We start from the raw sequence: 26,829 nt of genomic DNA, 5'->3' as shown, positions 1-26,829 counted from the left end.
GCTCCTTGAGGAAGTTTGTTCTAATGTTAAACAGTCTCCCAAGGAAAGTGGTGGGTGTTCTGTAGACTATTCAACTCTGTGGAGAATTCTCCACATACACAGCTAGAAAACAGGGATGGGTGGCCGGAATCAAGATTCCCTTTCTCTTCTTCCCACACCCCCTTCCAAGTTTTTACAACTTCATTCCCCCCCACTCCCCCAAATCATTACCAAAGTGGGAAACATGTTTGGGACCTTTCCTGTTCTCTCTGTGCTCCTGTAAAGAGGGCTGTCACAGTAGCTGTCACAGCCGCGCTAAACACCTGGAGAAAAGAACAACAGTGAAAGGTCAGGTTTCAGAGTAGCAGCCGTGTTAGTCCGTATTCGCAAAAAGAAAAGGAGTACTTGTGGCACCTTAGAGACTAACCAATTTATTTGAGCATAAGCTTTCGTGAGCTACAGCTCACTTCAGGAAAGCTTCAAAGCAGGGAGAAGGGAGGGCCTCAGCAGCGGGTATGAGATTAAAAAGGTGTTGGGGAAAGAGACGGGAAAACGTCAGTGATCCAAAGGAGAGTATGAGAAGAGAAACCTACCAGCAGCCAGGAGACCTGAACCCCCTTTTGTCTCTCAGAATCTGTGAAGGAAAAACAGAATTTCGAGAGAATGGGAGAGACATGTGGGAAGTGCCGAATGCGTGTTACTGCATGGCAGAGATGGATGCCACTCTTTGTTCCATTGTGGAGCTGATGTTGAAACTATCATGCCTATCTGCCAATGGCTGCTTCTATCTGAAGCCTTCCTAGGGCTCAGGATACCATCTGTACTTTCAGAGAGTTAGTAGGTGGTGGCAGTAAGACAGAGAGAGACCTCTAGTAATGAAATAAGTGTTTAAAAACCTCTTTCTCCATATTCCACTTACGCTGACAAGTCAGGCAGCTCAAGAATGAGTTCAGTTAAGCAAATAGCTTTCCAGGATATAAATGGATTGATAAAGAATAATTCTATTAAAATGTTTCAAATTCCTTTCAAGTCTCAAATGGGGATTGCAATCGTAGAGGGATTTGAATGACAAATAAATTAGTTGCAAACTTTTATTCCTGATCTTGTGCGCTACATGTGTGCATGCACTGTTTACAGACATGTAGTGTGTGCATGCATAGGGGACTGCATTGTGTGCAGTAAGCTCAAGGATTGTAGTTATACCTGGCTTCTACGCAGGGGGACAAGGGGTAGGAGGCTCTTTGCTCCCTCAAGCATTCAGAACACACACAGTCTGGACCATCATTCTTATGAAAAGAACGTTTTACAGAATGTAAGACTAGAAATGTGTCCACTGGTTTTTATTTTTATTTTTTAAAATCCATTAAAAGCTGTTATTGCTAAACAAGCAGGAACATAGGAATTGCCAGACCAGACTGGAGGAATGATCCAGTAGTCTAATATCCCATCTGAGAATGGCCAGCACTAAATACGTTAGAGGAAGGTGCAAGAATTCCTGTAATGGGCACTTGAGGAGTAACGTGACCAGAATGGGAAGCTGCTTATATAGTCACACTGGCAAATCTCACAAAAGTTCAAATTGAGAAGAAAGTCCCAGAGATAGTAATGGGTGCCTTATAAATGCTTATAATTATTAATAATATCACAGCTCCTTCCAGACTTGGCAGCCGAGGGACCTCTAACCACTGAGCCTGTATTATGTGTATCCAGATTGTATTATGTCTGGCACCGGCACTGCTCTGCTGTAAGAACTTATTAAAGGCTTGAAACCATGAAAGACTGTTAATAGCTAGCTGGAGGGTGGTTTATCAGAAGTGTAGGTATTAAGCAGAGATGGGATTGAGCTATAAAGTTGAGATCTGGATCAGAACTTTCCCAAAGTTTGTGAGCATTTGTTCCATCTCTAATGATAAACCTAGGAAAATTCTACATAAGTCCTTTATTTTTCCTTTACATTAAACACTCGTTTTTCTGCTTTCTCCCTTTACTTGCATCTTCCGTCTGACAGCAATGTGGATACAAAGGAGTTGTGTGGTAAGTACCCTTTCGCTACCTCGATAAAAGCAAATTTTAATGTAGACTTTTCTTAACTTTATTTTTAACAAGGCTCACACATACTTCACTCCCATACAGAATGGGGCCAAGATTTTAAAAAGCGGGATTAAAGTTAGGTGCATGAATAAGTAATGGGATTCAAATAGGCTCAGGACCTGCACTTTCTGTTGACTTCAGCAGGAAAAATTGGGTGCTTGGCAATCAGGTTGATTAGGGGGATGAACTTTAGGTTTTTAAAATCTTGGTGTAAGTGAATTAAAGAGTGGGGCATGAAATGGGGTGGAATAGAGTTAATCATGCCCCCTTTTTAATCACTCTCTACCTTTCATACAGCAATATTCACTTCAATCTTGGATCCCTTCCAGTGAAAGTAAGTACTCGCCCTAGCCCTTGTGCTTTAGCATAGTTTATGGTTAACGTCACTACGCAAAGTTTCCCATTTCCGCAGAGGCTCTTGATAAACTGGTTCCTCAGGTATCAAAGGAGCCTCAAATAATGGAGGGGCTGGGGCCATTCTGAACTGACTAATCAACTGGACGGACCTTGCACTCCAAAGGGAGACTTTACGTAGCCGAATACATTGGTTCAGGGCTGAATCGGGGCTCTGCACAGGGATTGGTTGCTGCCACCCTTCTTTGATCATAGCATAATAAAATGTCCCCCAACTCTCCTCACTAGAGCCTCATGTTAGTTGATCAGGATTCCACAATCTCTATCAGCCTATGCATTGGAGATGTCATTAATAAACTGGAATCAGGGGTTGTGTAGAATGTGTCTTGCCGTTCCTGAGCTGTGAATTCTTAGAACATATTGTACTGGCTTTCTTGTTCAGCAATGACGCTGGGAAAGTTTTACTCAGTTTCACAATATAGTTAATGAGCACAGAACTGTACCCAAAAATAAGCAGATAACATTCGGTAATGTGTGGTTAATTTCAGGCAATACCTCATCTGCAGGCTTCAATAAAACAGCATTACTTTATAGTACCAATTACATATTTGTCTTTAGGCAAAGCTTAATGTTTTACAGCGGGTAGCCTACAGTACATATAATCACCAGAGCGGCCCCCACTGTTCATAGAAATTAGAGGTAGAAAATATCTATAAGGACATTTTATCCAACTCCCCAGCTAGAATAGAGTGGGATTATTTCCTACAGTGAATTCTCAAGTGCTTTGTCTAGATTTTAAATGACTCATGCAGTGGGGCTTTTGCTACTTCCCTTGGGGAGATTATTCCTCAGTCTAATAGACCCCTTGCTGTTAGGAATTTTTTTCTGCTGTTCAGCCTGGAGACGTCAGAAGAAGTTTGCTTTTTTGTTTTCCAATACCTTGTCAGCTGCATTCCCCGTACCTCCTTCAAGATGGCACAAAGGAACAATTACATTAAAAAAGGAGCCATGTAGGACAACCTTCACAATGCATCCGTGGCTTTACCATTATAGCGTTCACAGATCCCTCCAAAGACAGCAATTGTGTAGTTAAAAATCCAGCATCTAGACTCTAATCAGACTCCGGCAATCGGTGCTGTGCTCTCCGGTGGGTTTGAGCTGATCTTATGGAAGTTAGTTTTTATTTTGAACAGTGTTAAAGACTTGTGTGTTCTTATTAGAGTGCCAGGCCTTGTCGACCGAAGAAATTGCAACAGGATGGGTGGGTGCTAATTTCAGTTGAAAAATGGCTTATTTTGGTTTAGTTTAAATCAGTTCCTAATTCATTTGTACTACACTTAAATAAGACACTTTTCAACTGCAGTTAGTATCTGCAAAGCCTTTTGCAACAGTTTAAAACTAAATCAGTTTAAAATCACACCTTAAATTAGAATGGTGCAACCTTTTCGTGTCAACAATCCCATGCTTGTAATCAGACTAGGATACCTTTGGGAAAAACCTTGAGCTGCTTGTCAGGTATGGTTTATTATTTAGCAAAGTGGGGTAGACTGAGACAAACCCATCATTCTGGCATGGAGTTCAATAGGGGGAGTCATACTAAAGACAATTAATCAGATTTTATTTCCTAACTTACTTTGAGCCAATTCCTAGGTGCACTGAAGTTAGCTTGTCCCATTCATTGAAACTGACATATGAGAAATCGAGCCTAGAATAATATCTCTTGTATTTGCCAATTACATGTTTTTCCACTCCACCTTCCTTGTTTAACTGGTCTTCCTTGTTTCCCACCCCGTTAAACTAGTAACAGCAGATCACATTATAAACTTAGATTGAAAATAGAGGTAAAGCAGCATTGTTTGATGAGACCTTTCTTTCTCTGACAATCCTATAAAACAGAAAATTATACAGCTGTTGTCCAGGGTGAGATCACATTACCAGGGAATGGAGAGTATATGTGGGTTTGATCAACAATCCCTGTAATTAAGCTACTTGGAAAAAAGAGTTGTAAGTGTCTGTTTGTTTGGGGTAGTAACATATGTTCTGATGAAGATGGTTTTGCAGCATTTTGCTGGGCAAACTGACGAGCAGATTTTAAGAATAGAAATAAAATCTCATTTGTCCTACATTAATACACACAATGTTCTTACCTGTTCAGATACAGGTGGATCGTGATGTTGCAGCTAGCTTGTGTTTTGTGTAGTCTTGGTTCATTGGATGGCCATGCTTTGTCTAACTCACTGGAAACAATTATTTTCTTTTAAATTATTCTGTTTTTAAAGGAGTAGGAGGGTGGGGAAGGAACAACCATGTGAAATGTACAATAGGATTTCCTCTTGTGAATAACTCCATTGCAAGGGCGCCAATTGAGAGGGGGCGGAAGCCTCCCCTCCCCCAGTTTCATACCGGGAGGTGTGCAAGCTCCCAGGTGGAGCCCTTAACTACAGCACAGAATTACTGTGAAATGTAAGTTCTGCAGAGGGGAGGTGCCCCTAGGGCAGGGAGTCAGGATTTTGTTTACAAACAGAGGCAGGGTGATTAAGAGAAGAAAGGGCTAGTGATTAAATTAAGGATATGGAAGTTTAGCCTGTGAAAAAGGAATGGGAGGCAGGGGAGGGAGGGAGGAAGGAAGGAGGGGTTGTTTTAGAGAGAACACAGTGGACTCCAAAAAAATACAGAAAAGCACTGAGCCAAGGTTACATTCAGAAAAGGGGGAGATTTGGAGGCGTGGGTGGAAAGAAAGGGCCAAACCCAGGGAAGGGCTAGCAGTGTATAGAGAAGTTCCCACTACCTGTGGTACTTATGTGGCTCTATCACCATAGTATCCGAGGCTGCACCTCACAATGTCTAACCTATTTCTTCTCCCAGCCCCTCGGTGAGGTAGAGCAGAGCTATTATCCCCATTTTACAGATGGGGCACTGAGGCACACACAGACTAAAGGCCAGATTTTCAAAGGTATTTAGGCACCACTGAGATTTTCAAATGCACCTAGAAGGTTAGGTGCTTTGTAAACCCTATTAGATGCCTCACTGCATCTTTGGGTACCTAAAAACCTTTGCAATTCTGTCCTTAAAGCACTGGCCTGGGGTCAGAGAGGAAGTCCATGGGGGGAGTGGAACCCAGGTCTTTCAGGGCTAGCTCCCTATCCAGCAGACCAGCCTCTCTCTCTGCTGCATGCTGAAAAAAAAAGAAAAAGAGAGGACTCTGATAGATGGGAGCAAAACCAAAGCAGCTGGTTCTCTGAGACTCCAGCAAATGGTCCCAGGATGGATGCCATGCTTGACAACATGAAAAGCAGCCCTGTGGTTAGGAAAGAGGTTGGAGAATGAGAGTCAGATGAGAGGAGATCACTTAACTCCCAAGGGGTGGTAGGTTCTGCCCCAGGCTGGGTTGTACAGCAATGGCTGCTGGGCAATTTTACATTTTAACTGAAAACCATTTTGTTCGGTCATTTTTTCTTCTGAGTTTGAGAAAAGGAAGGAATGAGAAAGTGTCGTATAATTATCCGATGTGTTTATACCTCAAATTCTTAGGGTTTCAGCCGCATTCAGGCCAATTCCAGAACAAAGAACAGAAACTGCATCCACAGAGTCCATAAAGTCGACGATTATTGTCATGATTTTCATTATTCATGGGCACCATTTGTGTGCTCAGCACTGTTCAGAATATGCCAGAAAATCCAGTCCCCAAGCTAAGGCATACAATATGTGTAACTCTGGATAAGATGGCTCAAATATTTAAGTATGAAGTGTATATTTATTGACCACTCGTTATCACATGTTCACTGTGATGTTTATATCTATGAGTGGAGGCAACTGATGGCAGTAGAAGTTTTACTTAAGGACTAGAAGATTTGACCCTCCAACTTTCTTTCTAAAGGAAGAGCTGCACCCCCATCCCTGAGCCCCTCCCGGAGACAGCACCCCATACCCCCTTCTGCACCCCGAACCCCCTCCTGCACCCCAAGCCTCAGTCCTGACCCCCCTTCCAGAACCAGCACCCCGTACCCCCTCCTGAACCCCAACCCTCTGCCCCAGCCCTGACCCCCCCGTTACAGAGGCAGCACCCCATACCCTCTCCTGAACGCCAACACTCTGCCCCAGCCTGGAACCCCTTCCTGTACCCAAACTCCCTCCTAGAGCTTGCATCCTCTCCTCCACCCCAACACTCCCCAGGCTCAGCCCAGAGCCCCCTTCCACCCTGCAAATGCCTCGGCCCCAGCCCAGAGCCTGCACTCCCTCCCAAACCCAAACCCAAACCCCCTGCCCCAGCCCAGTGAAAGTGAGTGAGGGTTGGGGGAGAGCAAACGACGGGCGGGGGGGGGATGGAGTGAGTGGGATGGGGCTCCGAGGAAGGGGTGGGGTAGATCTTGGGTTGCCCTTAGATTCAAAAAGTGATCTTGGATGTAAAAAGGTTGGAGACCACTGATCTAATCTGTCCTCATGTATAGCATAAGCCACCAACACCACCCAAAACCTGCACACTAACCCAACAACTGAAATGAGACCAAAGTATTACAACCCACAGGAGACTAGACTATTATATGACACAGGCAGAGAATAGGAGGGACTGAGATGCACCGGAGCCTGAAGCCCCACAATGACGGGGAAATGATTAAGTGAGATATATCCAAATAATCATAAAGTGAGAAATACCAAGATAATCCTGGCAAGTGACCCCCCCCCCCGCCTACATGCTGCCGAGGAAGGCAAACCCCCCAGTGTCACTGCCAGTCAGACTTGAGAGGAAACTCTCTTTCCCAACCCAACATCAATCACTTAGACTTTGAGCGTGTGAGCAAGAACCAGCCAGACAAGCACCTGAGAGAGAGAATGCTTGGAGCCACCTCAGAGCCCTGGCCTGTCTCCACAATGTCCTATCTCCAGGCATGGCCATCTCCTGGTGCCTCAGAGGAAGGAGATAAAGAAAGAGACCAACCCTGCCAGAATACATCTAGGGACATAGGACATAAATCTGAAGTGAGTCCCAGAGCTGCTGAGCCCAGCCCCACCCCCAACCCCACCTGACTAATGTCCCTGGACAGCTATGCAATAAGAGAGAACATCTTTTTCCCTTGATCCCTGAGGTGACCAGCTTAATTCTGAAGTAGGAGAAACAATGAATCAGCAGAACATCCTGGATGTGTCATTGCTCCTACTTACTTCAGTGGGAGGAATTAAGTAGAATGCAAATCAACTGAATACTTAAAATTAATTACCAGTAACATCTACTTAAAAAATGAAAGTAGGAGAATAGTAAGAAAATAATAAAGTATAATAACCTCATGTTGACAATGTCCAAATCATGGCCCCAGTCCTGCAAGATGTTCGCAGGATTGGGGCCTATAAAGGCACATTGGGAACATCTTATAATTAAGGCTTCAAGTCTTTCCCAGGGATCACGGATTCCGTGACTTTCTGGGACCTCTGTGACTTTTGCTGCTTCAGCGGCTGGCACGGCTGACCCAAGGGCCACCCGGGCTGCCCCCACCCCCGCCGCATTGGCCGCAGTGGGGCCCTGAGCCACCCCCTGCCTGGCGCAGCAGCGTATGCTGGGGCACCCTCCCTCCTCCAGCACCTAAGATTTAGTTAAGGGTATTTTTAGTAAAACTCATGGACAAGTCACTGGCTGTGACTTTTTGTTTATTGCCCGTGACCTGTCCATGACTTTTACTAAAAATGCCTGTGACTAAATTGTAGCCTTACTAATAATGGATCCGATGTCTGGTGCTCACCTTTCTGGTTCCTGTGGCTTTCAACACAACTTCAGTAATTCCCACTAAAGACCACGCAATGTATTACAAATGTTTTTCAAATTATAAAAGAATCCAGCAATCTTGATTTTTTTTAAAAAAAAGTTATTGACTCTCAAACCCTTAATATATTTGGCATGTGCTACCAGTGATTTATACTTTCCTAAATAATGAAATCTATTATTGTACTTTGGGGGATCAAATTTAAGATCAAAATATTGGAGGCGAGAGAGACATTCTAGGATTTTAACTGCTTCTTAGAAGTCAGCTTCTGCCATCAGAACAGCTCCAGCATGTAATGCATACTGGAAACTTACAGTCACAATTAACAAACCCCATCTGTGGCATGGCACTTTATGTGAAACCTATTAACATCACATTTGATGCATATCAGTTCTACAGTGTGTGTATATATATATATATATTTATATACCAAGACTATATTTATATAAAGTCTTGGTAAGATCACGCTAGTCCAGTGTGTTAAATCTGTCCTTAAAACTGGAAAGAGGCATGCAGATTAGCAAAACAAGAATTCTTGAGGTTCTGCTCTAACATACACCCACAATTCCTGTAGGGCAAGTGACTGTGCTGTGGTATGGCCCTTTGTGGGAAGTCCTCCCATTTTATGTGCCTGGCCCTATTTTGTTGTGGCTGCCCTTCCATTCTGAGTGACCTCCATGGATCTTGACTTGCATGGTGAATTCATAAGCAGAAACATTTAGAATAGAGGTAATTTAAATTGCTTACGAGTGAATCACACACAAAACCTAAGGCTACACAATTCGCTGCAAAATTCGGCCCTACGTAACTCCAGGTCTGGATACAAACCATTCTATTTCTTTGTGCTCTCAAAAACATTCTCTTGCAATTACGAGTTTAAACCAAACACAGTATACACATTGATTAGAGCTATCCCCTGCCACTAGCAGATTTTTTGTTGTTGTCCGTGGAACTTAAGGACCACATAAGAGCTTTCACTTTACCACCTATGAAATGGATTTATTTTATCTTTTCTTTGGATGTCTACTCCTTAGCGTGATTTATTTTTCTTGCTCATGTGAAAATACAATCTGCTACTGCTGAAAATGAGCGGTTTGGCTTATCTCTGGTTGAGCGCTGAGGTTCTGATGCTATCATTCCAATCACTGCCACGCAAGCCACTTGGCAATGTTCCTGGGCTGCAGACAGATATATGCAGTTTTAATTAAGCCAGAAGAAGCTAAATAATGGAATTGTCTCCTGGGATTTATTTATATCCAACTTCTGCAGAAATGTCACTTCAATATTAATTTTCATTTTTTGATGCTGAGGATTGATACTAGCACCGGGTTTTGCTTTTAATCCTAGTTCATGCCAGTTATATGGAAACTAGTCAGCTTTGTGCCTAGATCTCAAACTTATGCCATGTGTAGTTGTGGATGCTGCACGTAAGTTATTGTTTCAGTTATATATGTCTAATTTCAGGAATTCACCACTTATGCATGAAATTATTTCAGGGCTGAAATCTGTCATAGAACTATTGTCTGTATATAAGCATATCTGTTTTAACCACAATGAAATAACTGAGGCTTAAATCCAGCGTACATAAGTGAAAATGAGTTGGATAGTTCCAGCCCTCTCCCTGGTGAATGTACATCCCAAACCTGCTACCCAACTTGACATGAATTGTCACCTCTAGTGATCAAAAGCTCAGGGTTGCAATAGCAGAAGCAAATGGCAGCTGAAGAATTGGGAGCACTGTCACACTATCCCTGGCTCCAACAATGCAAGTCCCTCATTTCTTGAGCATGCAATCCCTTGGTTTGTTCTTCCGGGAAAAAGAAGTGTTAACAGGTGTCACTCTGTCTGGAGTGGCTCATCACTGTGAGTGACTATCTCAGGGCAGACTATCTGAAAACAAGGGCAGACGCCGCAAACTGTGGTGGTACGTTCTATAATTAGTTTTCACTAAGCCAGTAACAAATGTGAACTCCTGGATCACAGTACCAATCTTACCATGGAGTCACAGACAGTTCCTTTAGCCTCTCCAACCTATGTTGCCACCCAGACAAACTGAACTTTGTGATAAAAGGTTACTTAAACCTAAAATCATACCACATTAGATTGCTCCCAGTCCCAAAGGACCAGCCCGTTACCCCAGATCAACTGATACTCCAGATCTTACACCAAAGACAACACTGGCAGCCAATTCTATAGTAAACTAACTATAGCTAAGAAAAAAGAATGAGAGCTATTGAGAGATTAAAGCAGGTAAAACATAATCGGTAAATCAAAGTTTGTAAATCCAAAATGATAGCAGAGGTGTAGTAATCTGCCAGTTTCCCAAAAATCTTTTCAGGGCTACCCAGAATAACTCTGGGGGATCTCCATCTTCTTGTTCAGTTATTCTACTCCATTAGAAACCAAACAGTCCAGAGACAAAGGATCTCTTTCAGTCAGTACTTATGGCTTCTTTTCATAGACAACAATCTGGCAAGTGTCTGTACCCACACAATGGCTAGTTGCTTTGAATTTAGCACTCTTCTTCATTTGAATTCGATGAGTTATTTAGTTACAGGGATATAGATAATGTAAATGTCTGCCATTACATTATCATAGGAATAGACAAGTGAAAACAATACAAATAATATTCCATTAGTTTTCATGAAGTACTAACACCTGAAGACACTCTGACATTAACACACACTTTGGTCTAAAGTTATTTAATTACCAGGCATGCATAATGTAAATGTAATGTAATAGTAAACAGCAGGATAGAGAGAGGTGAAAACAATACAATTAACATCTCCTTTGATCTCTATTAACACACAAGTGAATTGGCCTGAACATATACTAATACATTTAACTCCTTTGATATTAGCAAAAAGAAAAGGAGTACTTGTGGCACCTTAGAGACTAACCAATTTATTTGAGCTTTCGTGAGCTACAGCTCACTTCATCGGATGCAAAGCTTATGCTCAAATAAATTGGTTAGTCTCTAAGATGCCACAAGTACTCCTTTCCTTTTTGCAAATACAGACTAACACGGCTGTTACTCTGAATCCTTTGATATTCACACTCAATTGAATTGGCCTATGGCTCTGGCCTGAGCTGGTCTGTCAGCATCACAACAGGGAAGTGAAAAATAAGTTAGAGGTGCATGTTTTCAGGTGCTGTGTTGTGCTTTTGTAACTCACGCATTTTCTGTAGTGCCGTGAGGCTGCCATGTATGAGACAACACCATAACGTGGACAACTGCCTTTGGGGTTCTCAGGGAGCAAGGAGGGGGCTCAGCACTTTTAAAGAATTGACACTGCATATGAATACCTTTCTTTCTATGAAAAAAGAAAAGGAGTACTTGTGGCACCTTAGAGACTAACCAATTTATTTGAGCATGAGCTTTCGTGAGCTACAGCCCACTTCATCGGATGAAGTGAGCTGTAGCTCACGAAAGCTCATGCTCAGATAAATTGGTTAGTCTCTAAGGTGCCACAAGTACTCCTTTTCTTTTTGCGAATACAGATTAACACGGCTGTTACTCTGAAACCTTTCTTTCTATGGAATTTCTCAAGGGTGAAAATGTTGAGAGCTAAGGGCTGAAACTGTCCATGACCTTACACCTTGTGTAGTCATTTACATCTTACAGGATGGGTGACAAATAGTGCTACCAGGTGTCAATCATACTTTGCACATTGTAAAGCAATGGGGGTTTGGACCTTTGTTGCCCTGATGAGGCAAACCTCAGACTCCCTCAGCATGGAGCAGAGTGCGCCTTTGACACAAAAACAGACCCGCAGTTTGTTTCCCCATAGCCATGTTGGCACACTCACTTCCTTGCATGGCATAATATGCTGAAACAACTGAAGATGCTGAAATGCTGTCAGAAATCTTCACAAGCAGTGATTCTATTCACAGATTCTGTTCCAGTTAGAATGCAATGGGTGACATAGGGTCAGAACCGCAGCTGTTATGAATTGATGTAGAGCCATTGACCTGAATGGAGTCACGCCAGTTTATACCAGCTGAGGATCTGGCCCATATTCTGACCTTCTTTGAACCTTTTTTGTGGTGAGGAAGCTAGGAATCTCATGGCAGGGGTAAGGAGAGTAGTGGACAGACTGGATTTCTATGACACTTCCAGTACACTCTGGTGTTGGCAATAATTCAGAAAAAAACTGGCATTTTGGTAAAGTGTGGAAATAGACATGAAAGAACTTTAAAACTACCACCAAGTTAATAGCTATTTTCAATGGTAATTTCTTTGGCTTGTGCCTCTCTTCACAATGGGCCTGGACTACACAGGACATTCCACCACCCACCTGTTTATTGTGAATTTAGCTCAGGGTTCTCAAAGCAAAGCATAGTAGAAATATATATTTTAAAATGTAATTAAAATCTTCACCAAAAAGGCTCTTGCAACATTGAACAGAACTGGAATATTAAGTTAACCTAGAATCTTCCCTTTGTGTTCTCCATTGGTTCTCCAGATTATTTTGCTGATCATATGGGAGACTATGAAGATGTTTTGGCTTCGCTGGAGACCCTTAACCTCTCCATTCTGAAAGCCATGGACTACACCAAGCGGGTGAGTCGTTGTTGTTATTATTGTAGCTTATGCTATGCACGAGAGTGTGGCTAGATATGTTTTCTCCAAGCTCATGGGTCTAAAGTAGGCATGGTTAATACTTTTCTTGTAGTCATTTTCACTAAGGGTAAATAGGATAGTAGCAGAAACATTATCAAAGTAACAACACCAGGGATGTTGTCATCAGAGTGAACAGTGTGTTTTGAGATGGCCTTGTAGGAAACAAGTGCCATTGTGTTACTGTTACCGTAGATAAGGAGTTCAAGAGGCAAATCTTAAACGCCCATGGGATAAAATTGTAAGCCTGATGATGCATGCAAATTATGAAAATGTTGCCTAAAAATAATCTATCAGTATAAAATACCTTCACCGGGTTATCTGCTCTGTTTTAGAAAGATCTGTCTTATACATTAACTAATGATTGTCTTTATATAAAGTGTCTGCCTCCTACCAATATCTAGAAGGCATTTGGCATCACACGAATATAGAAAACAAATGAGTTTATAAAAACCATTCATTTTTATTCTAAAAAGCCCTTAGTGGCCAAAGCATCAGCAGTTTAGATATCAGGGTTTTAAAATGGAAAATAAATTATCAGCTTGTGTCATCAAATGGCTATATATGTCTAGGCTTACGTATTGCCAATGCTGCAAGCTATATTGTAAAAGCTGATGACTGCAGTTGTTTCTAAACCCTAGTTTAGAAACAGTCTTGAATTCTGCAGCATGTGAAAAATTATCTGTTAGCATCTCAAAGGCAGAACTCTTTACAGTGTCGCAGACAAAGGTCCATTAAACTTCTCCCGGTGGATTTCTTCCTTCTGCTCCATTCAAGCACATCATTTTATCACCACCATCCTAAACTCTCGCTCAGAAGACTGCCTGAATAATGAAAAGATTAAATTTGATGCATCAACTGCAATGCATGCTTGATGTCAGTGGAGCAACTGATTGGCGAGGTCTCAGCCCCACTTAGCAAGATGGTTGTCTCTCGCCATCTGATTTAAAGTAACAGGAGCGTTGTAATAACATGTTCAGAGCGGCCATTGCCTGTTAACATCTTGTAAATCTTGAAAGCCCTAGGACAGTTTACGAAATCAAGGTGAAAATTACACATGAAGTAAATGATGGCATAAACATTTTGTTGCATCAAAATGTTTCAGCAATCTTTCAGCAATCTCTCTGGAAATATCTGAATGGTCTCAACTGGACTATGAGTGACTTTGTTTTTCCAGCAGAACATAAAACGCTGCAGTCGCACCCAAGGAGCAGGTAATTAGACGTCTGTAGTGGGATTTTCAAAAGGGCTAGCCTTGGCCTAGCTCTCATTTCATCAACGTCACTACTTGAAGTCCCGTTGGCTTTGTTGGGAGCAGAGTTGCACCAACTCTGGGTGCTCTGAAAACCTCACCCGAAATTCCATTCTTTGATCTTTCAGTTAATAACTACTGCAAAATTAGAAGCCAGAATTGCTTTCAAAAGTGTGGCCATTTATATCCTCTGTCTAATGCAATAGAAGCCAGAGGGCTTTGTGTTAAAAGACTGATGAGAATGGCTTGGGGAATAAGTACCATTGTGCATGAATTGCCGAAATTGAATTAACCATAAAAGCTGATGGCCACAGAAATATACATTTTTGTATATGCAAATGGAGCTCCATTTTGTATAAATGCGTCCCATAATATACTTCGACAGAGCAATTAATAAATAATAGATTATTAAAAAGTGTAACTAATCTTAAAGGATGCTAAATTTTATTTATAAATATCTGGAAAACCTGATCTATATAGTATAAGTCTCAGAGAAACACATACATACAGAAGTTAGTCATTTATCTAGCACTTTACTGTGCAATAGAGAACTATCTAGAGATGTGGTTTTCCCTTTAAATCATTTCTCTTGTCTTCCTTCTAATAAACCAGAAATGACTATTATTTTTAAAATTTATTAATCCTTCTACAGTTACAAACTTCCCCATTTGAATTAATAGAATCATAAAATATCAGGGCTGGAAGGGACCTCAGGAGGTCATCTAGTCCAACCCCCTGCTCAAAGCAGGACCAATCTCCAACTAAATCATCCCAGCCAGGGCTTTGTCAAGCCTGACCTTAAAAACCTCTAAGGAAGAAGATTCCACCACCTCCCTAGGTAATGCATTCCAGTGCTTCACCACCCTCCTAATGAAAAAGTGTTTCCTAATATCCAACCTAAACCTCCCCCACTGCAACTTGAGACCATTACTCCTTGTTCTGTCATCTGGTACCACTGAGAACAGTCTAGATCCATCCTCTTTGGTACCCCCTTTCAGGTAGTTGAAAGCAACTATCAAATCCCCCCTCATTCTTCTCTTCCTCAGACTAAATAATCCCAGTTCCTTCAGCCTCTCCTCGTAAGTCATGTGTTCCAGCCCCCAAATCATTTTTGTTGCCCTCCGCTGGACTCTTCCCAATTTTTCCACATCCTTCTTGTAGTGTGGGGCCCAAAACTGGACACAGTACTCCAGATGAGGCCTCACCAACGCCAAATAGAGGGGAATGATCACGTCCCTCGATCTGCTGGCAATGCTCCTACTTATACAGCCCAAAATGCCGTTTTCTGGGCAACAAGGGCACACTGTTGACTCATATCCAGCTTCTCATCCACTGTAACCCCTAGGTCCTTTTCTGCAGAACTGCTGCCTAGCCACTCGGTCCCTAGTCTGTAGCAGTGCATGGGATTCTTCCGCCCTAAGTGCAGGACTCTGCCCTTGTCCTTGTTGAACCTCATCAGATTTCTTTTGGCCCAATCCTCTAATTTGTCTAGGTCCCTCTGTATCCTATCCTACCCTCCAATGTATCTACCACTCCTCCCAGTTTAGTGTCATCTGTCAATTGTAAATTTATTACATAAATTCCAGAGAGATAAATAGTCTGCCTTTTCTCCTATGAGAAGTTATTCAGTGTGCTGAAAGTCGAGCACAGTAAAGATGTTCTACTTTTTTTTAATAAAGCATCCTGACCTGTTCACAGACTGAATTCCAATCCTCCTCTTAATAATCCAAATCAAAATCTTCCTTACATTTATCTTTAGAGTTAGAGGAAACCCTTGAATCATGTAATGTTATAGATTTGGTAACAATAGGACATTTTAGGAATTGGAATAGGGTCAGGGAGCATCAGTGTGTTACTTAGCATTGTCTCTTTCTTTGCTCTGGCTACTAAATAAAAGTCATGAAAGCAAAGACATTTATTTGATATATTTATGTTAAAATGAAGACAAACCTTACAGCCAGACATGTTGCTAGCATTTACAAGATTTTTTGTATTAATATTGGTAGCTCATAGAGCAAGGTGAATAATGGGAAAAAATTCAGCAAAATTTTAATAAAATGTTTTAATTAATTTGCTTCAACTCTGTGCACGCATCTCTTTTATATTTTCTCCTGGCAAATGTTCAAGCAAGCAAGTTTACCAGCAGGAATGTGTGCTGAAATACAAGTTCTAGGTGAATGTTAAAGTTCTCATGGAAAGCAATTTCAAAGTAATTCATTTTATCTATATACTCATGGTTCTCGTTTGGTGCTTAATTTGTAATGAAAGAAGTGCTGGTGCTCAGTCAAATAGGTGTTGGGGCTCAAGCAACAGTTTTATGTTCATAAGTGACGCGGCAAGCCCAGAGGTGCTGGGCTATCGAATGCCAAGTTTAGAGGTGCCAGGGCTGAGCCCTGGCACAAATTAAGCACTGCTCTTGTTACATATCTGAATGCATATTTCTCGATTTATCCTCCCAGCACCTTGTGATGTAAGGAAACATTTTACAGGTGAGGAACTGAGGCACATAGTGATTAATTGAGCTGCTCGGGATCATACTAGGAAACGAACCCAGTGTCCCGAGTCACAGACCAGCACATTAACCAGAAGACCATCCTTTCTCCTGTTTGCAAATATTCACACCAGAAACTTGAGTCCTAAGAGTTTTGTTCATTTGATCAGGTCACATGCTATGTTTCTCTTCCCAGGGTGTCCAGTCAAAACAATTCATAATTTGGGCATCAATTATTGGAACGGCTGATGAGCAAACACAACATACCAAGAAAGAGCTCTTCACAGAAATGATTTGGTGAATAATGAATGAAATTAAGAATAACATGAGCTCCTTGCAGAAAATTTTTGAACTGAGAGAAAAGCAAAACTCATCAATGAATTATTCATAAAATATTCTCTCAGCTCTAAGTTGTTTTCTAGGTAGATTTAAAAAACAACACTATCCTGCAGTTTCTAAACACATTAGTCTTACAAACTGGTTCAGACTGAAAATAAAATCCTTTAGAAGCTTTCCCAGAACTCAAACCAATTAACATTTGTTGAGACTTTTAAAAAAATGTGTTTGTTTGTTTGTTTGTTTTAGTTGGTGCTCTTCCTAGTTTCATCTGGGTCAGCATCAGAATTGCTAAAGCACCCTGGGTCAAATTCCCCCTGTACAGAGGGCTAGTACAAGGTCCTGACTCATGTAAGCCTCAAAATCAGGCATATGGGAGTCTTAAGTGGTGCACAGGCGTTCCATTTACCCTCTGTGTAGATCGGGACAGCGTAATAGTTCCAACAAAACAAATAATGAAAGATGTGACTGGAGGACTGCCTTGTGAAACTAGAGCCAGATTTCTAGACTAAAAAGGTTCAGGGGAAAATTTGAATAAACCCCTAAACTTCCAGATCCTTATCCAAACCAGACCTTATGAGCTCTCTTGGAGAATCACTGAGCATGAATATTTGTCTCAAGTTCACAGAGCAGGAAGGGCACGGCTACTTTGCTATGTTTATAACTGAGCTTGTTAATTTTATTGTTGTCTGGGATTTGTGCTGGGTAGTGTGCTGTGGTTCTTATAACTGTATTGGAGTCTGGCTGGGTTTTTCGAGCCTGTCTCTGTGGATCCCACTTGTGGTGGTGGTTCATGCACATGAGATGGAAATCTTTTGACACCCCCCCCCCCGGCATTCCTTATCTAGGAATTTGGGTAGGGCCTGAGTACGAAGGTGATACTGGGTATTTGTGAGAAGCGCGTGTGAGTGTTCTGTGAGGGGAAATCTCCCTTTGGTTGCCAGGAATTCAAGCTAGAGCCCACCTTGAAAATTACCCTAACAGAGCACCTGGACACAGTCCTCACAAATACCCAGTATTTCCCTGGCAGACATCGCCCTGGTACTCAGCACCTGCCTAGACCTAACCATGCACACCATCAGTGGGACCCACATGACAAACCATCCCAAAGAAGCACCATCACTGTAATGTAACTGTTCTTTTTCATGTTGCCTGTATGTATGATTTGTTGTGGTCTTTTCTTCCGTCTGAGACTTTGATTAGAGAGAAATGTCACAATGAAAGTGAGGTCACTCCAGGAAGAGGTACCTCTGGCTGCCTCCCTATCTTTGTGCGTGTACTGAGATATGCTCTCTAAAGCAAAATGAGTTGGTGAAAATGCCAGGAGATGAATTTTTATGCCTTCAGGGACTTGTTATGACCAGTTTAATTGCAGGGAAGCTCAATTACATTGTAATGTTCTGAAGGAGGATTTCACTGCTAACAAGTTTTTTGAATTGAGCCAGTGTCTCTCTACAAACTTGTTACCCATTGATTTGCTCCTGCATAGCTGGTGCGAGTCATGTCATAAAGTTAATAGAATCACATAAAAGGAGAGATGGAAAGGATCTATTGGCTTATCTGGCACATGCCCTGCCAGTACAAGTGTATTTCTTCCAGCATATTTCCAGTGCCTGATCCAGCCTACTTTAAATAGTCCATAAAATGGAGCTTCCAGGGGTTCTGGTGAGAGACTCTTCTAGCAAATAGGACTCACTATCAGTAGATACTTAATTTATAGCATATCCTCTTGTTTCACCCTTTATCGTTCTTCCTGAGTCTTCGATGTTTCACACAGTTGCTATATTTATTTCTAGTCCTGGAGTTATCAAATGTTATATGAACACGTATATTATTGTATGAATGTCTTGTGCCATAATTAGAAAGCTTCCCCTCCCATGAGTATAAAAATCCCCAAGATTAACCACTGTCAGCAATAACAGAGGGCTTGAATTTGCTGTCTTTTTGCACAACTGCATCATGCTTGCAAATGAGTGCAGGACTGGACAGTGGGTGTTCTAGTGCATGGCATGTCCTGTCCGGAAAGTGGTTCTTTGATGGAACAAGAAGTCAAGTTAGACTAGCTTGGCAAATGATGGTCACTTACCCAAATTATGCCTTCCCATTCGGTAGTTTTGTTAATGTTAATTTCTGAGCTGGAGAACCGTTCTGAGTAATGAGATCCTCCTTGTGAGTTAAGCAAGGTCGGTGTTAATTAGCACTTGGTTGGGAGACCTTCAAGAAAACCCCAGATTGGTAGGTTCCGAATTGTAATCTATGGCCCATCTGTGGAGCAGATCACATACTGCTGCTTCCCCTCGTTTGTTTCTAGCTGCTACAGCTAAACATACAGGGGGAGACTTTCAATGGCACAAATGGTAGTCAGATGCCTACCTTTCCTAGTATTGCTTTTCCATGTAACCAATTGCTGTGGGAGCCACAGACAGGTTTCACTGCTGATGGAGGGTAGGTGTCCCCACTAAGAAAAGTCCACACTATGGAAAAGTATGAAACCCTCATCTGTTTGACCAGGAGTTAGTACTGAGCCCACAACCCAGTGTGGTGTTACAGGACACGGTTTTGTCGTTCAGATGATGTATGCGCCGAAAATCTTGGGCACTTCGGTTAAAGATGCCTTTCAGCATACAGCTGAGATTTCAGCAACATTATTTCTTCGGTGATCTTGTAGGTTTGGCGTTTCCTGATCCTGTGATTTAAATTGTGAAACTTTAACATTGCATCCAGAAAATATATTTTTTTATTTAATAAATGCAGACGAGGCATTGCAGATTTCCTCTTTGGAGACAGACAGACAGACACAGACCCATCACCGTCTTCTGAAACCTTCATCAGAAAACTGGTTATTAGAACGATAGCTGGGTTTTCTGAATGTGTTTACTGATTCATAGTGAATCGATTGAAGCCATGCATACATTTGATATCCCTTCATTGCATGTCAATGTTGCCATTTTATCCTCCCTTGCTGCACTGGGTACAGGAAACGCTATTGCTTCCTTTAGAGGAATAAGAGAAACAGAGTTCATTCTCCAAAAGAAAAGGAGGACTTGTGGCACCTTAGAGACTAACACATTTATTTGAGCATAAGCTTTCGTGAGCTACAGCTCACTTCATCAGATGCATTCTGAAGCTAGGCCATTACGGCCCAATCCTACAAGGTGTTCAGTGTTTCCAGGAGATGGTGAGCACCCAAATCTCCCAATAGGAGTTGAGGGTGCACAGCACCTTGCAGGATCAGGCCATTAACACAGCATGTTGCTTTCCTTTGGCTCTGACAGCCTTCCCATAAACTGCACAGCAAGGCAGAATTTTGCTAATGCTGGACCACCTGCCGCAGTTGCAAATTTCCTTTTCTTTTATAATGAAAGGAAACCATCTTTAGATTAAGGGAGGCTATTTTTTAATACTCCTGATGTTGTGCTGAGTCCCCAAATGGAAGTGTTTTATTTTCTGGGTCAAGGTGAGCTTGTGCTGTCCTCCTTTGATTATGGTATTTTGGAAGTGGAAAAACCTGTGTGTGTGTGCATCAGAAACAATCCAGTTTTAGGGTTAGCATTATGAATGCAACAGAGAAACACAGATACAATTTAGTGAATGATCACTTTAAAATGAAAATCTAATCTGTTTTATTTCAATAGTTACAACTATTAAGCCATCTTTTATCAGGATACTTTGCCCTGTTCATACTGTAAAGGAAAAGATCCCTTGGGAAAATTACAGAATAATTCTGTTCAGACTCTCATTTCTGGAAGTATTCCCTTCTATAGAATGCACAGAAGAATGGTTCCAACTTAGCTTCAGGTTTCAGAGTGTTAGTCCGTATCCGCAAAAAGAACATGAGTACTTGTGGCACCTTAGAGACTAACAAATTTATTAGAGCAGGGGCTTGTTCACCTGCACATCTACCAATGTGGTATATGCCATCATGTGCCAGCAGTGCCCCTCTGCCATGTACATTGGCCAAACTGGACAGTCTCTACACAAAAGAATAAATGGACACAAATCTGACATCAAGAATCATAACATTCAAAAACCGGTAGAAGAACACTTCAACCTCTCTGGCCATTCAGTAAAAGATTTAAGGGTGGCAATTTTGCAACAGAAAAGCTTCTAAAGCAGACTCCAATAAGAAACTGCTGAGCTTCAATTAATATGCACTACCACTAACTTGGGTTTGAATAGAGACTGGGAGTGGCTGGGTCATTACACATATTGAATCTATTTCCCTAAATTAAGTATCCTCACATCTTCTTGTCAACTGTTTAAATGGGCCATCTTGATTATCACTACAAAAGTTTTTTTTTCTCCTGCTGATAATAGCTCATCTTAACTAATTAGCCTCTCACAGTTTGTATGGCAACTTCCAACTTATCTGTGTGTGTGTGTGTGTGTGTATGTATATATATATATATATATATATATATATATATATATATAACTAATTAGTTAAGATAAGCTTCAGTTAAGGGGTACTGTTAAGGGGCAGGGAGAAAAGCTAATCCCTGTCTCCATAACTACTCTTTAACTGGGGCTGGGATTCTCTTTGGTCCCAGTTTTTAACTAGTGTTGGGCTCAAGATGCAAAATTCAGACACAGGGTGGATGAGTTTGGGGGGTTTGTTTTGGTCCATCATGAAGATGAGGCCCCTTTGCAAAACTCTTTCTTGATCCGGATTGTAAATACCCATGAACAACTAGAAAGTTCCTAGCACAAAATCCCATTTTGGAGTTCAGATAGTCGGGACTGATGTACGAGTCTGAAAGAGATCTTCCAGCCATGTGATTGTCCTTGTCTCATTCTCAGAATTCACAGGACAGGCTGTTTTGTGCTCTTCTATTTTACACATACCAAGATTCAGATTAGGGTGTGGATAACAGATAAATAGTATTAGGAACCTAGCCTATGTTCTCCTACACAAGCAGCTGGCCTTGTCCATTATTCACAAACTACCTTTGACTCATGACAATAAACACTTCTGAAAAAGACTGTCAGATTCTAACTGTAATTACTATACTGCACTGTCTCACTCTACCTGCATGCTCAGGTCTAGTGCATAGTAGAGCCTGTTTAGAAATAATGCGAGGGTGTCCTTAGTGAAAAGGTCTCTTAGGCCTTTACTAGTGCCTTCCGCTGCGTGTGTTTATAAATATGTGTTGGTTTTATAGTCTTGGAGACTGCCAACCAAATGAATGTGTAGGGCAGAAAAATTACATACACACACACACACTCAGAAAAGTTTGTGTGTTTATGCATGGATGTGGGCATTCATATTTCTATGCCCATAGCATGCAAAGATTTATAATGAATCCCTAAACCTGAAAGAACTAGGATTTTAGATTATGAAACTAAATTGAAAATCACAGCAAATTATAAACTAGTTTTTAAAATATTAAACACAGGTTATGAATTAAAACTAACTGTCATTTAAGTTGAATTCCTAATAGGAATTGCTTCATGTTTTACTTTTGAGGGTCTATGTCAGGGGTGGGCAAACTTTTTGACCCAAGGGTCACATCTGGGTGGGGAACTTGTATGAAGGGCCATGAATGTTGGGGTGCAGGAGAGAGTGTGGGGTGTGGAAGGGGGTGCGGTGTGCAGGAAGGGGCTCAGGGCAAGGGGTTGGGGTGAAGGAGGATGTGGGGTATGGCACGGGGCTCAGGGGAGGGGGTTGGGGTGCAGAAGGGGTGTGGCAGGGAGCTCAAGGCAGGGGGTTAGGGGGCTCAGGGCAGGGGATTGGGGTTCGGGGTGTGGGCTCCCACCCGGCGCTGCTTACCTTGAGTGGCTCCAGGGTGGTAGCAGTGCACAGCGGGGCTAAGGCAGGCTCCCTGCCTGCCCTGGCCCCGTGCCGCTCCCGGAAATGTCCTGCATGTCCGGCAGTGGCTCCCGGGGTGGGGTGGGGCAGGTGGCTCTGCTGTGCACAGCCCTCACTTGCGGGTACCACCCCTGAAGCTCCCATTGGCCGCAGTTCCCCATTCCTGGCCAATGGGAGCTGTGGGGTGGGCCCTGCAGGCGAGGGCAGTACATGGAGCCCTCTGTCTCTCCCTCCGCCCCTCCCCGCCCGCCCGCTTTCAGGAGCGGCTCGGGGCCAGGGCAGGCAGGGAGTCTGCCTTAGTCCCAATGTGCCACGGGGCTGGCAATCCTGCAGGCCAGATTGAAAACCCTGACGGGCTGGATCCAGGCCGTAGTTTGCCCTCCCCTGGTCTGCATAGCCATTTTGCTTAATTGCTATTTATAATTCGCACCTTAAACGACAACTGATTATTTCTTACACATAAAGAGACAAGTGGCGATTATTTTGTGCTGAGGAAGCTCATAAAGTATCAGCAGTAATTAGACTCAATGGTGGAGTGACTCGTACAAGCAAAACAAAATTTATCATTGAACTTATTTTGCAATTTAGTGGTGTCCATGTTGCATTAAAATCATTGCCAGCTAGTATGATAAATGCAAAGTTAACTGGAAACAAATTAATTGAACTTTTATGCCCTAAATTACAAGTGTGCCATGTTATGTTTCCACATTTTCAAAGATGACATCAGGACATGTTATAGGAGCCCCATTTACTGTTTTATTGTAAAATCAGCAATTGTCAGTGAAAGCGTAACCAGAAAGAGAAGCAGTCTGAAAATTCGAAGTCAGCTGTAACTCCAGAGAGGAAGGATGGTTTTGTGGTTAAAGTTCAGGACTAGCAGTCAGAAACAATGCATCTTGTACTCCTAGCTTTGCCACAGTTCTCCTTTTATGGCCTTGGGCAAGTCACTGAGCTTCTGTGCCCTGTTTTCCCCATCTGTAAAATAGTGATAATTCCTATGTCATGGCGAGGGTTAACCCGTTAGCATCTGTAAAGCACTAGGAGATCCTCAGAGGGAAGGCAAATGCATAAAAGTCTCTTTTTGGGGACTAAGACCCTGAGGTCATACAGGCTAATCCAGGATCTATATCCGTGTGACTGCACACAGTGGTTCGGTTTACCTACTCATGCTGCAGAGCTGACTGATCCTTCAGTGAATGTCGTAAGTCCCATCATTAGGAGGACAATGTCAGTTGCATGAATGTAGCAGGAAATACACTCCCGCTCAATGAATGAGGCATACTGTAACTTTGGCACTGTGGATCTTAGATACTCTATATCAGGCGTGGGCAAACTTTTTGGCCCGAGGGCCACATCTGGGTATAGAAATTGTATGGTGGGCCATGAATGCTCACAAAATTGGGGTTCAGGTGCGGGATGGGGTGAGGGCTCTGGCTGGGGGGTGCGGGCTCTGGGGTGGGGCCAGAAATGAGGAGTTCAGGGTGCGGGAGGGGGCTCTGAGCTGGGGTAGGGGGAGTGCGCATGGGGTGGGGGCAGGATGCGGAGCAGAGCCCCCTGGTTGCCCCTACGCGTAGAAGCTGGGGTGGGGGGGCATGTTGCTGCTTCCAGGAGCTGCGCGGAGCGGCCCCTGACTCTGCTTCCTGGCTGGATCGCCGCAGGGCAAGCCCCAGACCTCACTCCCCAGCGGGAGCTCAAGGGCTGGATTAAAATAGCTGGTGGGCTGGATGCAGCCCGCGGACCATAGTTTGACCACCCCTGCTCTATATTCTTCCAATGCTTTTGCTACAGAGGAGCTTTGATTGTCTGCTATGTTATTGTTACTTGGAAGAAATATTGAAAGTTTATTCTTTCCCCCACTTCTGCTGAATAGAACATTTTACAGAGCTGAGCAAGAAAATGTTACCACAGTTGAATTTTAAGTGTAATTCCAAAGAAGAACATCACTGTGCCAACAAATCCATAGAAACAAAGAAAATCAAATTTAAGGTTGAAGCTGTATCCTGAGAGTCCCATATCGTAACATTTGCAACACATATGTTATCAGCCAGCCATCTTTCTTTGACATCTTCCAAGATCTCACTGGGAGGAAGATGCTTTGAAAGCAGTAATGCCAAAAAGATCGATGGCATTACATTGGACAAGTAACTCGATATAAGCTTGCAATCAATACACACAAACAAAGAAACTCCATGTGATTACAGTGTGCATATATGTAAACATTGAGCAGAGAAATAATCCCTCTCTCTTTATGTTGGTGGGACCATGACTAGAATACTGTGTACAAGTCTGGTCACCTCAACATGTGAAAGATATTGGCGGGAATTTGGAGACCAACCACAGAGATGAATTAGGGCTTGTCTGCCCAATGCGGAATGAGCGCTACAGGGGTATGATTTCTAAACCGCACTTACATGTGCACTTATTGGTCTGTGCAGACCTTGCTGATGAACACCAACAGTGCCCCAGTGTGCTTTAACATGCTACCATTTCTTTAGTTACCTTCTGCTTCCAAACATGGCTGAAATTATATGTAAAGAATGACAACCCATAGGAATGTAGTTTAGTTCTAATAGAATATATCCATCTATCTTAAGGTTTTATACTGCTGCCCACCACCGTACTATCTGAGCACGTTCCATGTAAAATCAATAGCGATAGCGAAGTCCCTAATGGACTTCATCGAGTCTCTGGCACGTCTCCCTTTTCGGGGTTAAAACTTTACTTGGGATAGGTTTTTTTCTAGGTGAGTTGCCTTACATACATATTGTATTAAATGTTCAAATGTTAAATTTATACTACAAAGGTTGATAAATAAATGGCTGCTACATTTAGCAGAAGCACCATACGTGCACTATAATAATATTACAAGGAGGTAAGACATCAACAATTCTTAATGTAACACAGGGTCATAGGTTCTTGGGTTTGGGGGTGGGGAGGGATAGGTCAGTGGTTTGCGCATTGGCCTGCTAAACCCAGGGTTGTGAGTTCAATCCTTGAGGGGGCCATTTAGGGAACTGGGGCAAAAATTGGGGATTGGTCCTGCTTTGAGCAGGGGGTTGGACTAGATGACCTCCTGAGGTCCCTTCCAACCCTGATATTCTATGATTCTATGATTCTTCTAGAATTTGTTGGACTCTCCCATTCTTTGTTGGGGTTTACAATGTGAGATTTCCATTATCAGGCTATTGTATTCAGATGTAACATATGAAGTAGGGCTGATTGAAACCAGAAAACTGATGTGCTGAATAACTTGTTTGATGTGATAAATGGTGCCTTTACTTACTGTATCCCATGGAGAACATTTGGCTAGGTGTAGTGCATATATATAAGCAGTGGGTCAGTCCACTGGTGGTTTGCTCAGTAAAATCAATCTGCCGTACAATATGCTGTCTTTGCTGGGTTCCAGCAATACGTTCACTGTTTCCATGATATCTTCCCAACATTCTTAGATGCGCTAGTGCTGCTATTGTTTCACCAAGTCTAAGACAGTGTTTGAAATGAAATAATGAGTCTTTTCCACAGGGAAATCTGTGACTTTTGACAGGCAAACCTACAAGCTGTCAATATTTTGGCGCTTACTGAACTATATAGCGTTATGCACTAAGAATGTACTTTTCTGGTTTCCTGACACTAGCATACAGCAGCTGCTGTGCCAGGTACGTGGCAGTAAAAATGACACATTAGACAGGGTATAGTTAGAGATGGGAGAACAGGATCAGGATAAACAATTAATTTGAGCTTTCAATCAAACCTAAAATGAACCAAACTTTTTATCTGAAAGTTTAAGGGTGTCCAGGGTTTTTAAGTATTTTTCAGTTTTGCCAACCACTCTGCTTCCCTCCTCTGGGACTGGAAGCTGAAATACCACAAAAAACAAGATAGTTCATAATAAATGTTTGGCCTGACCTGAAAGAAGAGCACAAATTTCATGAGAGAACCTGCTCTTGCTCGATTTATTTCTAGCCTATTATTTGAAGATTTGGGTGGTTCAGATAAGTATCTAGTTTGACCATCTAGAGGTCCAGGTATTATGTTTAGGCATGATAATTGTGTGCTATACCGAAACGAGTTTGAAATGGAGTGTGTACTAGGGATGGAGACCACTCCAGTGCTATCGGTTCTTCACCCTCAAGAGTACATTAA

General features: G+C 42.4%; 1 protein-coding gene across 3 annotated transcripts in view; it reads left to right on the top strand.

Moving 5' to 3' along the window:
• NECAB2 (N-terminal EF-hand calcium binding protein 2) overlaps positions 1 to 26,829 on the top strand; it is a 371,797-nt gene that overhangs the window by 208,307 nt on the left and 136,661 nt on the right. For all 3 annotated transcript variants that reach the window (XM_074968570.1, XM_074968571.1, XM_074968568.1), the window contains 2 exons: positions 1,988 to 2,013; positions 12,644 to 12,741. In XM_074968570.1, the coding sequence (XP_074824671.1) occupies positions 1,988 to 2,013; positions 12,644 to 12,741 (124 nt within the window). The remainder of the gene's footprint in view (positions 1 to 1,987; positions 2,014 to 12,643; positions 12,742 to 26,829) is intronic.

Source organism: Natator depressus, chromosome 12 (assembly GCF_965152275.1).
Source record: "Natator depressus isolate rNatDep1 chromosome 12, rNatDep2.hap1, whole genome shotgun sequence".
Classification (NCBI taxonomy): Eukaryota; Metazoa; Chordata; order Testudines; family Cheloniidae; genus Natator; species Natator depressus.
This window is presented reverse-complemented; position numbering and strand designations above follow the sequence as displayed.